General features: G+C 50.9%; 1 protein-coding gene across 1 annotated transcript; it reads right to left on the bottom strand.

Annotated features, from left to right (window-relative positions):
- Positions 1-249: 249 nt before the first annotated feature.
- Positions 250-12,543, bottom strand: LACTBL1 (lactamase beta like 1). Its single transcript, XM_059062347.1, has 6 exons — positions 12,429-12,543; positions 11,119-11,228; positions 8,866-9,023; positions 7,391-7,629; positions 2,987-3,092; positions 250-1,231 (listed from the first exon to the last, which is right to left on the bottom strand). Exons 1-6 carry the CDS (start codon positions 12,475-12,477, stop codon positions 250-252), a joined length of 1,644 nt encoding a protein of 547 aa, XP_058918330.1. The 5' UTR covers positions 12,478-12,543.
- Between the last annotated feature and the right edge of the window lie 1,200 nt (positions 12,544-13,743).

The following is a 13,743-nucleotide window of genomic DNA, read 5'->3' as shown; positions in this document are numbered from 1 at the left end:
ACATAAAAGTACTCTGTCAACTCACTATTAAAGTTTCTAAATGCTCACTAAATTTCTGTAAACTCTTCCTCTCCCATGGATAACAAACAGTTCACCACTGTCTGTGGTCCACAGACCACACTTTGAGTAGCACAACCCTATCCCATTTTGCCAACTCCTCAGTTCTTTAATAGACATCCCTGCAGCCTTACCTTGCAGAACTAGGATGGAAAGCTGACAGGCGAGAGAAGAGGAGTTCAGAGCTCGGGGTCACTGGGTCTTGAATACCGGCTTGTGAGACAGCCGCAACACCCGGTACGTGTTGAGGCCCGGCACGTCGAAGCCGGGGGAAAGCCCGTGGTGGTCCAAGGGGTAGAAGTTGACGAGCTGCCCATGCTGGGCCTCAAGGGACAGCCAGGAGTCACCCAGCGGCAGCGCGCATGGAAATTCGCGGGCCACATGCAGCTGGAAGACGCGGCCGCGCAGGTGGCGCAGCGCCAACGTGCGGAACGCCGGGGGCACCAGCGCCTCCACGCGGGGCCCGAACTGGCGCAGGCGCAGCTCACCCGCCGGCCCGGCGCGCACTTCGTAGAACGTCAAATTGGCAAAGGTGAAGTAGCCGGCGAAGGGTCGCACACTGGGCGGCGGAGCCGGGCTGAGCGCAGCCTCCCGAAGGGCCCTCTCCATAGCCGGCAGGAGCACGTCGTAGGCCTGAGCCACCAGGTCAGGCCCTGGCGGCCTCGGCCCGGCCAGGAGCAGCACGAGGCCCAGGCGCAGCGGCGGCACCAGGGAGAAGGTGGCGGCGTAGCCGTCCAGGTCACCGTCCTTGCGCACCACGCGGTAGCCCCGCTGCGCGTGGAACTCCCACGGTGTGCCAGTCTCGTTGGCGAAGTAGGCGCCCGGGCAGGCCAGCAGCGGAGCCAGTAGTGTCTTATACGCGTCAGGCCGCAGAAGCCGCTGGGGCCCGCTTCCCAGTAGCACCATGGCCAGCTTGGCCAGGTCAGCGGTGGTGGAGTACATCTGGCCTGACGGGCGGTACCAGCCCAGGTCGTACAGCGGCGCCGGCCGCCCGCTGCCATAAAAGCCAGCTGCCAAGCGGGCACGCACAGGAGGTGTCAGATCGAAGCCTGTGTCTTCCATCCCCAGCGGTTCCAGCACGTTCTCCAAGATCCAGTGCTGGTAGTCACCCTGGGCAGTGTGGGCTGCCAGGACATGGGCCAGAAGCGAGAAGGCCAGCGTGCTGTAATGGCATCTGGAAGAGGAGGGGTGGAAGCTAAGGTGCAGCCTAGGATGGACACCTCCAGGCCCTAAATAAACCCTTCCCACCTGCTCAGACTGTCTGCAAAGCCATCAGAGTTTCATTGGACTGGGTGGACAGGGAAGGAACCTGCTTCACTGCCTTGGAGATGGTCAGACCCAGCAGAGACTTCAGAGATCACTGAATACAACTCACTGTTCTACCTCTGGAGAGAGGAAGACCCAGAGAGGAGCAGAGAATTACCCAGGGTCACACAGCAGGTTGGAGAAGACCTAGGCTTGGCAATGCACCTGGAAAAGTGGTAAAACAAATCTTCTTGGTCCTTTACACTTCAGTATAATTTACTTTATCAAATGGAAAACTAGAGTCTCAGACTGGTAGGGTGGGGTGGGGGGATAATGATAGTGATCATTTAGCCCACGGATAACAAATAGGAGGCAGGATTTCACCCCTCCCTTGCCAGACACAAATAATCAATAAGAAGTCTCCTTTCTTTCCCAGGGCAGATGCAGTTTCAGAATCTCTAAAATAGTGACTCAGGGGACTTCCCTGGTTGCTCAATGGTTAAGAATCTGCCTGCCAATGCAGGGGACACGTGTTCCAGGCCTGGTCTGGAGAGATCCCACATGCCGAGGAGCAACTAAGCCCACGCACCACAACTACTGAGCCTGCGCTCTAGAGCCTGCTAGTCACAACTACTGAGCCCGTGCACCACAACTACTGAAGCCCGCACACCTAGATCCTGGGCTCCACAACAAGAGAAGCCCACCACAATAAGTCCGTGCACCGCAAAGAAGAGTAGCTCCCACTCGCCACAACTAGAGAAAGCCCGCACGCAGCCACAAAGACCCAAGGCAACCAATAAATAAATAAAATTAAAAATAAAAATAAAATAGTGCCTCAGGAAGGCACAAGAATGGGTGAAAATGCACAAATCCTTTTAGACATTCCTGAACTCTAGCCCAACCTCCTTTTTTTACAGATAAGAAAGGTGAGGTTCACAGAGGCAAATGCTTCCTCCAAGGTCACTCAGGAGGTTAGTGACAAAGCTGGAAGGAGGACTCTAGCCTACAGACGCCTAAGTTTTACCTGGATCCTTTCTTCCTTAAGAGAAGTGGGGCCTGAGGTTCAGCATTTGGAGAAACAGAGTGGCAAATTTGGAAAAAGAGTCCTGCCCAGGTCCTGAAAGGGGACATCTGAGTCAGGGGAGTGCCACTGTCCTCTGTCCAGCTCCACAGCTCCACTGCTCCAGAAGCTGGTCTGCTCTGTTCGGTGGCTGGCTACACCAGCTATCCACTCCCTATCTCATCAGCATCCCATTTATTTCCAGCACTTGGCAAAGTCAGAATTTATCTTGTTTTTCTGTTCACTGATAAGAATGTTCACTGTTCACTCAGAAGAATGCAAACTCCACGAGGAGGGACCTGGTTGGATTCGTTTGCTGCTCTACCTCAGTTGAACATATTCCAAGCACAGAGTAAGTGTTCAATACATGTTGAGTTGATTAATGGGAAAAACATGAGATTCAAACAGGACTGGATCTGGGCCCAGCTCCCTGCTGCCTTGCTCTGCCATCCTTCTATGGTCCTCAGTCCCCCCAGCTGTGGAACAGGGGTTGTCATCAGTGATCTGCGAGGTCTTTCCTGGCTCTGACCACCTAGGATGAGGTGCCATAGGTTCTCTCCCAGGAGGGGTATGTCACCTTGTGAGGTTCCTAACATTGGTAGGGCATCAGGGCTCACTCCTCACCTGGTTCCTGGGTCTGCCACCAGCACATCATCCTTGAGCAGGTTCAGGGCCTCCTGGGTGCTGCCCCTCCACAGCAGCGAAGTGGAACGGAGCCTTCGGGGCAGCCCTAGGGAGAAGCAGCGGTCAGACCTGCTGGGTCAGCTGATGGTGGGATGATGGGCCCATGGCTGTACCCCCGCCCCCACCTTCCATGAGTTGAGAGATAACAACAAAATCACCTTAAAAAAAAAAAAGCTCTAGCATGGACTCTAATCCTGCCTGTGTTTCATTGGGCAAGCCATTTAACCTCTCTGAGCCAGAGTCCCCTCATCTGTAACATGAGGGAAATAATTCCTATGTCATATGGCTGGTGTGAGGATTTGGTGAAATCAAATGCTTAGCATGGTTCCTAGTCATAGTAATTGCTCAAAAAATAATTGTTATCATCAACCATAGATATTTGATTCCATAAAAGTCTTGAGGTCACTACCCAGTTTTGTGGAACTGGCTCCTCTGGCCACTTGGAACTTTCTGTTTATTGGATGTGACAAGTATTGAAAGGATCACAGGATTAGGATTCTTCCCACCCATTCACTCAACAATAGTGTTCAAGCATCTCTTTAGTGCCAAAGACTGTTCTGGGTACTGGAATTCAGTAGTGAACAAAACAAAGTCCCTGCCCATGTGGAGTCTGCATTCTAGCAGAGGAGACAGACAAGAGGCAAATAAATATTCATGCTGTGGAGGGAAATAATTCCATGTATGAAAGGAGGGATTGTTATTTTATACAGAGTGATCAGAGGAAGGCCTCACAGGGTAGGTGACCCTTGAGCAGGTGAGAACTCAAGGAGGTGAGGGAGAGAGCCACACAGCTCTGTGAGGAGAGAATGTCTCAAGCAGAGGAAAGAGCAGGTGCAAAGGCCCTGAGGCAGGAATCTGTTGGCATGTTTGAGGATCAGCAGGAAAGAGCCCGTGTAGCTGGCGAGGATTGAGAAAAGGGGAGACTTTGGAGGTGAGAGATATTGGGGTGCAGGCACCAGATCCTGTAGGGTGCTATAGGCTACTGCAAGGACTTGGCCTTTTCTCTGATTGGGATGGGGCCACTGTAGGGCTTTGAGCAGAGGAGTGATGTGATCTGACATATATCAGGGTTGCTCTGGCTGCTATGTGAAAACAGACTTTGGGGGGCAATGGCAGACACCGGGAAGCCTGTAAGGAGACTTGCAAAAATCCATGTCTAAATGCTGGTGGATTGGATGAGTGAGGAGTGGTTGGATTCTGGACATATTTTGATAATGGAGGAGCCAACAGTATTTGCTACTGGAGGGGATGTGGAGGGTGTGGGAGTGAGAGAAATCAGCGATAGCTAACTCCAGGCTCTTGGCCTGAGCAGCTGGGGGATGGAGTCCCAAGCCCTGGGTTTAAATTCTGACTCTAACACTTCTTGCTGTGTGGCCCAAACCATATGCTTTACCTCTCTGAGCCTCTACTTGCTCACCTTGAAGTGGGCTGAAGCACCTGCAGTGGTTTCCCTGTGAGGTGTTACAAAACTTAACTAAGAATGGATGAAAAGCTCCAAGAATGGGAGAAAGCTCTAGATTAGGGTGAAGGTCAATCATACAAGATACTGGGAATGTATAACAGAGTCATTCAGGCAGCCGTATGCTCAACTGGTGGGCTTTGGGACATGCAGAGTGGGCTTTTTTGTTTGTTTTGGGAGGGTTGCATTTTTCTAAATTAATTTATTTTGGGCTGCATTGGGTCTTCGTTGCTGCATGCAGGCTTTCTCTAGTTGAGGCGAGCGGGGGCTACTCTTCGTTGTGGTTGAGGGCTTCTCATGGTGGTGGCTTCCTCTTGTTGCAGGGCATGGGCTCTCGGCGCACAGGCTCAGTAGTTGTGGCACGTGGGCTCAGTAGTTGTGACTTGCGGGCTTAGTTGCTCCGCAGCATGTGGGATCTTCCCAGACCAGGGCTCGAACCTGTGTCCCCTGCATTGGCAAGCGGATTCATAACCACTGCGCCACCGGGGAAGCCTGTGTAGGGTGTTTTTAAACTGACCACAAACACAGAGCCCTGTGCTGGGTCCCTTGGGTACAGATGACGAAGAATCCACAGTGTACCCCTAGAGGGAACCCTGGGGTCAGGTTATAAACCGGAGTGTATTTAACAGGAGGCTCATGGAGCAAAAACCTCAGAGCCCCTCACATGTATGACCCCTTCCAAGGCCTGTATCCAAGTTTGAATTTATAATATTGTATTTTTAAAGAGGACCCCCAAATTATATCTACATCAGGCCTCCATAAACCTAGATCTACCCTTAGCTGTAATAAGCAGAGCTACATTGACACGTACCTGCTGTGTGCCAGATACTCTGCTAAGTGCTTGACATTCATTAGCACACTTAATACAGCAAAATAGCATGAACCAGTCCTTTTACAGAGGAGTAAAACAAGGCTCAGAGAGGTTACATGACTTACCCAAGATCATACAGCTGGAATTAATTTCAGTGCTCATGCCCTTAGCCACTAGGCCACCCTCCTCCAAGGCTCTGATCCTGTCCTGCCTGGACGACTTCAGGAGGTTCCATTATCTGGCAGAGGCTCAGGTTCACCATCTGCTAATGGGAGTGCTAACCAGCCGTGTCCATAGACTGAGACCTCAGGCCTGAACGCACTTGGTAGAATGATGAAATAGTAGGCACTTATGATGGATTCCTACCATCTAGAGTTGATGGGTTGGTGACTGCAAATATGAACAATAGAAGGCATTTTGGGGTGGTGCAGCTGGTGCCTGCCTTCTCCTCCTTGGCTGGGTCAGTCACCATGCAGCACAGCCCCCCTCCCACCCGTTCCTGCCCAATTCCTGTTCACTGGCTTTGTCTTCCAGTATCCCAGCCTGCCCTTGCCCTTCCACCATGTAGATTTCATCTTGGCTTGTTAGCACATCTTTTATTATCATCATTATTATTATATAATTTGTTTTGAATAAATAATTCATTTACATGATTCAAAAGTCCAATGACACCAAAGGGTATACAATGAAAAATTTTCCTCCCACTCTTCTCCCCAGCCACCAAGTTCCCCTCCCTGGAGGCGGCCCAGTGATTCAATCCCTTTCCCTTCCAAAACTATGTGATACACATTTTTATATATATACCTGTATATATACACACACACATAATATATGTGTATATAAATATATATGTTATATAACAGGTACATTACAAATGGATTATACATATACATTCATATACACATATACATTATATGTGTATATACTATTTATTCATATGGTAGCTACAATATATGCTGTTATGAGCTTTTTTACCCACTTAAGATTGTATGTGCATCTCAGTTCACAAGGAACGTTATTACCCATTTTTTTAGGGCTACAGTAGTATCTGATTGTATAACTGTGTCATAGTTTATTTAGTTACTCCCCTATTTATATTTAGGCTATTTCAATTTTTTTTTCACTATCACAAACAGTGCTGTAGTGAATAACTGTGTTCATACTGCACATGTGTGAATACATCTGTAAGAGAATTTCCTAAAAGTGTAATTTCTGAGTCAAAGGATATATACATTTTTGTGATAGGTATTACCAATTGCCCTCCACACAGGTTGCACCAATTGTTTTTTTTTGTTTTGGCCTTGCAGCGCAGCGCGTGGTTTTCTAGTTCCCCTACCAGGGATCAAACCTGTGCCCCCTGCAGTGGAAGCACAGGGTCTTAGCCACTGGACCACCAGGCAAGTCCCAAGTCACACCAATTTAAATGTCCACTACTGATGTATAAGAGGGCCTATTTCACCATAACTTCACCAACTCAGTACACCCACCATTATGGCCTTTACCAATCTGATAAGAGGCAAATGTCTCTCAGGAGATTTAATTTGCATTCATTTTGTTATGAATGAGGTTGAGCATCTTTTAATATTTTTTTAATATTCTTAAGAGCCATTTATATTCCTTTTCTGTGAACTGTCCTGTTCCTATCCTTTACCCATTTTTCTGTTGGATTCTTGGTCTTTGTAATGGTTTATATATTAAGGGAAATTAATGTATAGATGTAGAATATATATTCAAATTATATATAAAATATATAATTTATAGAATTGTCAACAAATATTCACTTGTTGACTTGTTCTTGATCTAATAAGCAGATCTTGACCTGTCAGCTTGCTTTTGACCTTCCAACAGATCCTCATTTGTCCACTTGACCTAAATTCCCAGGTTTCACCTCAGCTTTTAACTCACCAGATCTTTCTACCCCTGGCCCACCACCCAGGAAGGATGAGAGGGAGCTATGGCCAGTTCAGGAAGCAGAGCAGAGAGTGGGCCCAGCCTGGCTGGATGAGAACCTGCTCCTTGGTTCCCCTACCTAAAATGGTTTGGGCTGAGCTACATTAAGTTCAGAGCCACTCACCTGAGAGCTGGCTGGCCATCCTTCGGAGGGTGACGGGTGAAGGCCTTGGGGCTGGGCCCACCTCCTCCAGACGATCCATCAAGCTCTTTTGTTTGGGGGCCGATGCCATGCCCAGTGGGTTGTTAATGGTGAAGGTGCCGGCGTACCGCTCCAGAGGGTCATCTAGAGAGGCCACGATGCCCTCCTCCCACAGGCGGTACAGCATCAGCACGGGAAAGATCTTGGAGATGCTGGAGATCCTGGACAATGTTGGGGGCACAAGGGTGCAGAGGGCATCCTGTTGGCTTCACAACCCACCTCCACCCTGCAACCCCAGCCTCCAACTTTCTAGTATAATTAGGAAAGCACTGAGTCCACCCTTATTCAGCATCTCAGACAGAAATCCACCAGCCTCTGTAGAATGCCTTTGGGATGCTTGAGAACTTAACAGGGGCAGTGGGGCTGGGCCAGATGGACACTTGAGCACCTCCCCCATGCCAGGCCATTCACCAGGCACTTCCCTCTCTGGGACAGACCTGGGTTGGGATCCTATCTCTGCCTCTCACCAGCTGAGTTGCCTTGGGCAAGTGCTAGACCTTTCTGAGATTCAGTTTCATTGTCTGTTTTATGGGTTGTAGAAAGGATCGAACAAGATTGTGCTTGCAAAGTGCTTGGCCACACACCTGGAAGGTAGTAAGTGCTCAATTAGTGATAGCAAATATAACTGTTGCCCTGTGCCTGGCACATAGCAGGTGCAGTGTGAATGGAAGCCCTGCAATCACAGTATCTCAGGGAGCAAATGTGTTCACTTGGCACTGTGAGCTTTGAGGATCCTACAGGCAGCACCCAGGAGGGGAGACTCTGGGTACGCAGCAGATTGTCCCAACTTGCTTCCATCTGGGCCACCACTGCCAACTGGCAGAGACCCAGGTCAAGGGTTCAGGAACTGGTTACGGTTCTTTAGCGTCACGTGGAAGGGGTGTGGGGTGGGACATAAAGGAGCCTTTTCTAGTTTAGGAGGCATTAGGATAAGGGCTCTCCAGAGGGATGCCTTCCTGACTTGTTACCACTGTGGTGTGATGTTAGGCACTCACTGGTCCTCTCTGGACCTCAGTCTCCTCATCTATAAAATTGCCAAGACTCGGGCTTCCCTGGTGGCGCAGTGGTTGAGAGTCCGCCTGCCGATGCGGGGGACACGGGTTCGTGCCCCGGTCCGGGAAGATCCCACATGCCGCGGAGCGGCTGGGCCCGTGAGCCATGGCTGCTGAGCCTGCGCGTCCGGAGCCTGTGCTCCGCAACGGGAGAGGCCACAACAGTGAGAGGCCCGCGTACCACAAAAAAAAAAAAAAAAAAAAAAAAATTGCCAAGACTTAATAAAGGGCCCTGGCAGCTGAGACCCCCAGTCATGATTCTCTTGAGTCCCCCTACCTCCTAAGTCCTCCTTGTCCTACCACCCTTCTCCCCCTCCACAAGACCCTGGTGGTGCCCCAGCTGACCGGTACATGGTGTACTCATTGGGGGGCACAGAAGCCGGGTCTGAACCATTCTTCCTTCCGAAGTTCCCGGTCCAGAGCACAGTGTCGTTGTGGATGACAGCTGCAGACATAGCAGCCAGGCCTGGGGCAGACAGTGCCTGGCGCAGGATCCTGTCCACCTTGGAAGAGAAGAGCGGGTGGCTCAGAGTACAGGTGCAGAGACAGGCCCCTCTCCCCACCCGCAGGCCCCATGTGGTTCTGTACACCGCGCCATTCACATACCACACCCTGTACACAGCACCCTCTGCCTGGCTCCACTCCATTCTCTCTCCCTAGGGGCTGGAAGGGAGCCCAGTGAGCCTCCAGACCTTGGGTTCTCAGACCGTGTTGCATGGGGTGGGGACCCCACCCGGGTTCTCAGACCGTGTTGCATGGGGTGGGGACCCCACCCAGCTGCAATCAGAGCAGATCCCCTGGAATCTGTTCTGCATGTAAGTTTTCCTCCTAAGACTTTTGTTCAAAGAAACATTTCCTTGGAAATACGTAAGAGGAGGGAGGGGTTAAAACCCCTGATCTAATCAAACCTGTGTCTGATGCCCTAAAAAACCTCCAACAGGCTGAGTCTGACCCCCTAGTGTTGGAGAATTCAGTATTTGTAGAGGGCCCCTAACACTGTCTTTGAACATTTATTGAAAGTACCTCATTTTTTTTCCATTATGTAGTATAATGATGGTGATCAACAGCTAACATTTACTGGACATTTACAACATGCCAGACACAGTATAAAATGATTTTCATACATTGTCTCATTTAATCCTCATAAATCAGTGCTGATTTCTCCCCATTTTACAGGTGAGAAAATTTGAGATGTGAAGTGACTTGCCCCGGTGGTTAATGGTTAGTGGAATCAAGATTAGAACCCAATGCTAACTCCAACACCTCCTTGCCAAGAGATTTTACATTCCCTGAATTGAGCTCAGTCTACCTGTAGTTTCCACCCCTGCACTAACTTTGCCTCTCTGAGCCTCAGTTTCCTCCTCTTTAGCTAGGGATTCACGAGGTGGTAACATAGAGAAGTTAGCACAGTGCATGGCATGTACCACGTGCTCACTAGAAGGCTGCTATGGTTATTATTGTTGCTTTATTTTTTTAAAATTACTCTGACCCCTGGGAGCCAAATAGCACGCTTCCGGTCTCTCTCCTTCACAAAAGCTTTTTGTGTATTTGCAGGCAGTGATTGTGTCTCTCTGCACTGGCCCACGCCTGCTCTTATGTGGACACATCACCCTCCTTCCCTTCAGCTGTTCCTCGGATGAAGTTTCACAACATCTCCCACCACCACCACCAGGCTGCTGCACATACACTTCTGATCTGTGTGTCTCCTAAGGTGAGTGACCCAAGTGGGTAGGGTCTGAATGTCAGAATGGCACAGACAAGAGCTGGCTGACGGCCCCCTCTAGTGTTAAGCCATTCTGCAATGGTAAAAGTTGTGTTGTGGGGTCTTTAATCATATTTCAATGGCCTCTGTGATCCTCTCCCATCTCATCTTTCTCCACCCCCACTATGGCCCCACCAGACTGAATTTGCTCTCTGTATATGCCTCATACTGACTCTGCTGCCTCCAGGCCTTTGCACATGCTGTTCCCTCTATCTAAAGCACACCTTTCACACCCCCAAGCTCCCTCATCATACACACACATATCCTCTGGGTATCTACTCCTTGTTCACCTCTCAGTTTAGACACCACTTCCTCCAGAAGCCTTCCCTGACCCCAAGTCCAGTTCCTTTGTGTCACCATGTACCCTAAACTTTCCTTATCCTCACTTTTACCCCTGTGTTATAAATGTTTACTATCTTGACTGTTCCCCTCATTGCAAGACTAGTAGCTTCCTGAGAGCAGGATAGTATCTTCTCCCGCCATATCCCTGGTGCATAGCGCAGAGTAAGTGCTCAAGAATTATATGTTGGGGGGCATGCCCGGTGGTCCAGTGGCTAAGACTCTGCACTCCCAATGCAGGGGGCCTGGGTTCAATCACTGGTCAGGGAACAAGATCCCACATGCTGCAACTAAAGATCCTGCATGCATGCCACAACGAAGATTCTGTGTGCCACAACTAAGACCCAGTGCAGCCAAATAAATTCATTAATTTTTTTAAAAAAGAATTATATGTTGAATAAATGAATGAATGCCACTACCAGCGCAGAGAATATGCCCTCCCCCTCATCAACCGGGCCTAGCCCACACAGCCAGTTCTCTCCCGGGTCATCACTGACCTTTTTCAGGGCCTCCTTCAACACGGGGAGGGGGTGGGCCAGGGGCACAGGCTCAGGGTGCTGGGGACACATCCTCATGGGGGCAGAGGTCACCTGTGGTCCCAAGGAACCTGGAGGGAACATCCCATGGTGAGTGGAGGACAGAGATCAGGTTAGTAGTCTAGGGGCCATCGCCCGCTGGGTCTTCTCCCAGTTCTGGGTGATCTCAGGAGGCAGTGGAAGGTTTAGAGAAGAGGGGTTCTTGCACTCTTGGGGGGTTCTCACACCATTACCATCCCACAGTGTCCTTAGAGGATGCAGGGAGGTCTGGAGGCTGTTGTGATGGCCTCACAGCCTGAATCCTGCCCTGCCAAGGTCCACGCCTTCCCCCTGAGGTTCCAAGGAAGCCATACACCTGGACAAAAGTAGGATGGGACTCAAACCCTAATGCCCGGATGCACAGCTCTGGGGATAAAATGAGTTGTTCCCGGTGGTTTAAGCCTGAAGCCTAAGTGGGGCCCTGAGTCCACTTCTCCACCCAAATATATAATCAGAACTGGAGAAAGCGGGACAGTAGAGATGTGGCTGAGCCTGCCCCACAGAGCTGGAACTTGTCTCAGTCTGCTGACCACATGGAGGGAGGAAGCTTGTCATGTGAGAGAGAAGGGCTGCCAACTGGCACCTGTGGCCTGATTGGTGTCTCAGAGGCCAAGCAGCAGGTAGCGAGTGTGGGACTGTGCTGGCTCCTCTTGGGCATGCTCTGCCCTTTGCCACTGGCTGCCCATGCCTGGTATCTTGTGGTGAGGCTGTGCCAGCTGGGAGGGCTGGCCCTAGGGCATGAGCCTGGTGTTACCAGCAGTGGTGGTTCATTTGCTGAGCCTTGACCAGCCCAGGATGGAGAGACCAAGAAATGGCAGCTGCTGTCCATGGACACGTGGACATGTTCCTCCCGGGGTCTTAGATATAGCTGGGGCAGTGCCTTTAAAGGGAGGTAGGGCCTAGAGATCCCACCTTGGGGGCCGAAGGAAGAGCAAGAGAAACACTGTTTGCACTTTTGGGGAGACGCTGAGTTTTACCCCCGGAGTCGGTGGCTTAAGGAACCCCCAGTGGTATTAGATCCTCAGTTACTACAGAAGGGCATCAAGGCACAGAGGGATCACACGACTGGCCAGAAGATGCACAGTTACTGAGAGCTGGAGTCAGAATGGACGCCAGAGCTTCTGAGCCTGAATTTTATGGTCCTCCCTCCTGCCTCAGATCAGGAGTGGCAGCTCAAAGCCAACGGGGACCTCTGGGGATGGGGGGAAACTCAAGGATGTTGCTGCACTCACCGGTCTTCAGCTTGGGGAGGTAATACTGCCACAGGAAGCAGCCAGTCATGAGCACAGAGAGCACGAAGAAGAAGCTGCAGAAAACCGGGAAGAGCCACTTCTTTTTCACTTTCAGCAGGCTGAGCTGCCGGCCAGCCTGCAAGGGGAAGGACAAGGCACACCCCCAAGGGGGTCAACAAGAGGGAGGAGAGAGGGATCCCTGCCCTGGCCCCTCCTATGCCTTAGGTTCACCCAGACATCAGGAGAGCCCACAGCTTGGGGTAAGTTTCCCACCTGTAAAACCAAGGGCCTTCCCAGTATTGTCCCTTCAACAGCTCTGCCCCATATGTACCTCTGCACCTCTGTGCCTTTGCATAGCCTGTTCCCTCTGCTGGGTGTGCCCTCTCTCTCCTATGTACTTAGTGAAACATCTAAGACCAGCTGAAATGTCACCTCCTCCATGAAGCCTTCCCCAACTCTCCTCACCCAAGTCCCCAACAGGGCACTAGGCACAAGCCTCCGTTGTGGTGCAAATCCAGCTTTCTCTCTAAAACAGTTGTTCTACAACTCTTAGCTGATCCGCCTCACGGAGTGTGAGTTCTCCAAGGGAGGGGCCACTTCCTCACTCTCTGTCCTCCACGGCCTCTGGTTTATCCTGGTTGCTCGGTACATGTTGTGGAGGGAATGTGTGGGTCCTGAGAACACAGGACAAGGCTTCCCAGGAGACTCGCTTAGCCCCATGCCTCGCCACACACCCGGTTTCGCAAGCCTCCACCAACGGTGTGTTCTTGCAGCAGGCCTGCGTAAGGCTCCCAATGCGTGGTTGGTGTCTCCCATTTGTGGCTGGTCTCATCACCACGCCCCCCATGTTTCTCTGCCAAGTGAGTATAAAACCCGTTGCAGTGAAAAGGGACCTGCCTGGAAAGCTCAAGAAAGGGTGGAGCTCCACAAAAAAAAAAGAAAGAAAGAAAAAGAAAAGAAAGGGTGGAGCTCAGAGAAATGGGGCCTTTTCCTCAGACAGGTGCCGGGGCTGAGCTAATGCAGCTTGGGAGGTGGGCGAGGGCAGGAAGCAGGGAGCATAAGACGATGAGACCAAGGCCTAAAATCCAAGAGAGGGAGGAGGAAGAGGCCGCGTGGGGAGGTGGCAAGGAATCTAAAGAGAGAGTGTGTGTGGCGACCTGGCCCCCAAGAAGAACCGTGTATTCCCTCACAGCCAACTTAGAATCCTGGAAACACAGTACCACCTCCGGTTAGTGTCCCAGACACGGTGCTAAAAGCCTCTTAAGAGGCGTATCATGGCACCCTGTGAGGTAGGCGCCCTTAGTGCCCTGATGTT

This window comes from Kogia breviceps, chromosome 1 (assembly GCF_026419965.1).
Source record: "Kogia breviceps isolate mKogBre1 chromosome 1, mKogBre1 haplotype 1, whole genome shotgun sequence".
In the NCBI taxonomy this organism is placed as follows: Eukaryota; Metazoa; Chordata; class Mammalia; order Artiodactyla; family Physeteridae; genus Kogia; species Kogia breviceps.
The sequence above is the reverse complement of the archived record's forward strand: the minus strand, read 5'-3'. Positions and strand labels throughout refer to the sequence as shown.

What these genes read in the sequence shown, in the direction of transcription:
- LACTBL1 (XM_059062347.1), bottom strand. Translation starts at nt 12,477, where the DNA reads ATGACTGGCTGCTTCCTGTGGCAGTATTACCTCCCCAAGCTGAAGACC. An exon ending in TGAAGGAGGCCCTGAAAAAG is followed by an intron (nt 9,024 to 11,118) that starts GTCAGTGATGAC and finishes TTCTCTTCCAAG; the next exon opens with GTGGACAGGATCCTGCGCCA. An exon ending in AATGAGTACACCATGTACCG is followed by an intron (nt 7,630 to 8,865) that starts GTCAGCTGGGGC and finishes AACATTGTCCAG; the next exon opens with GATCTCCAGCATCTCCAAGA.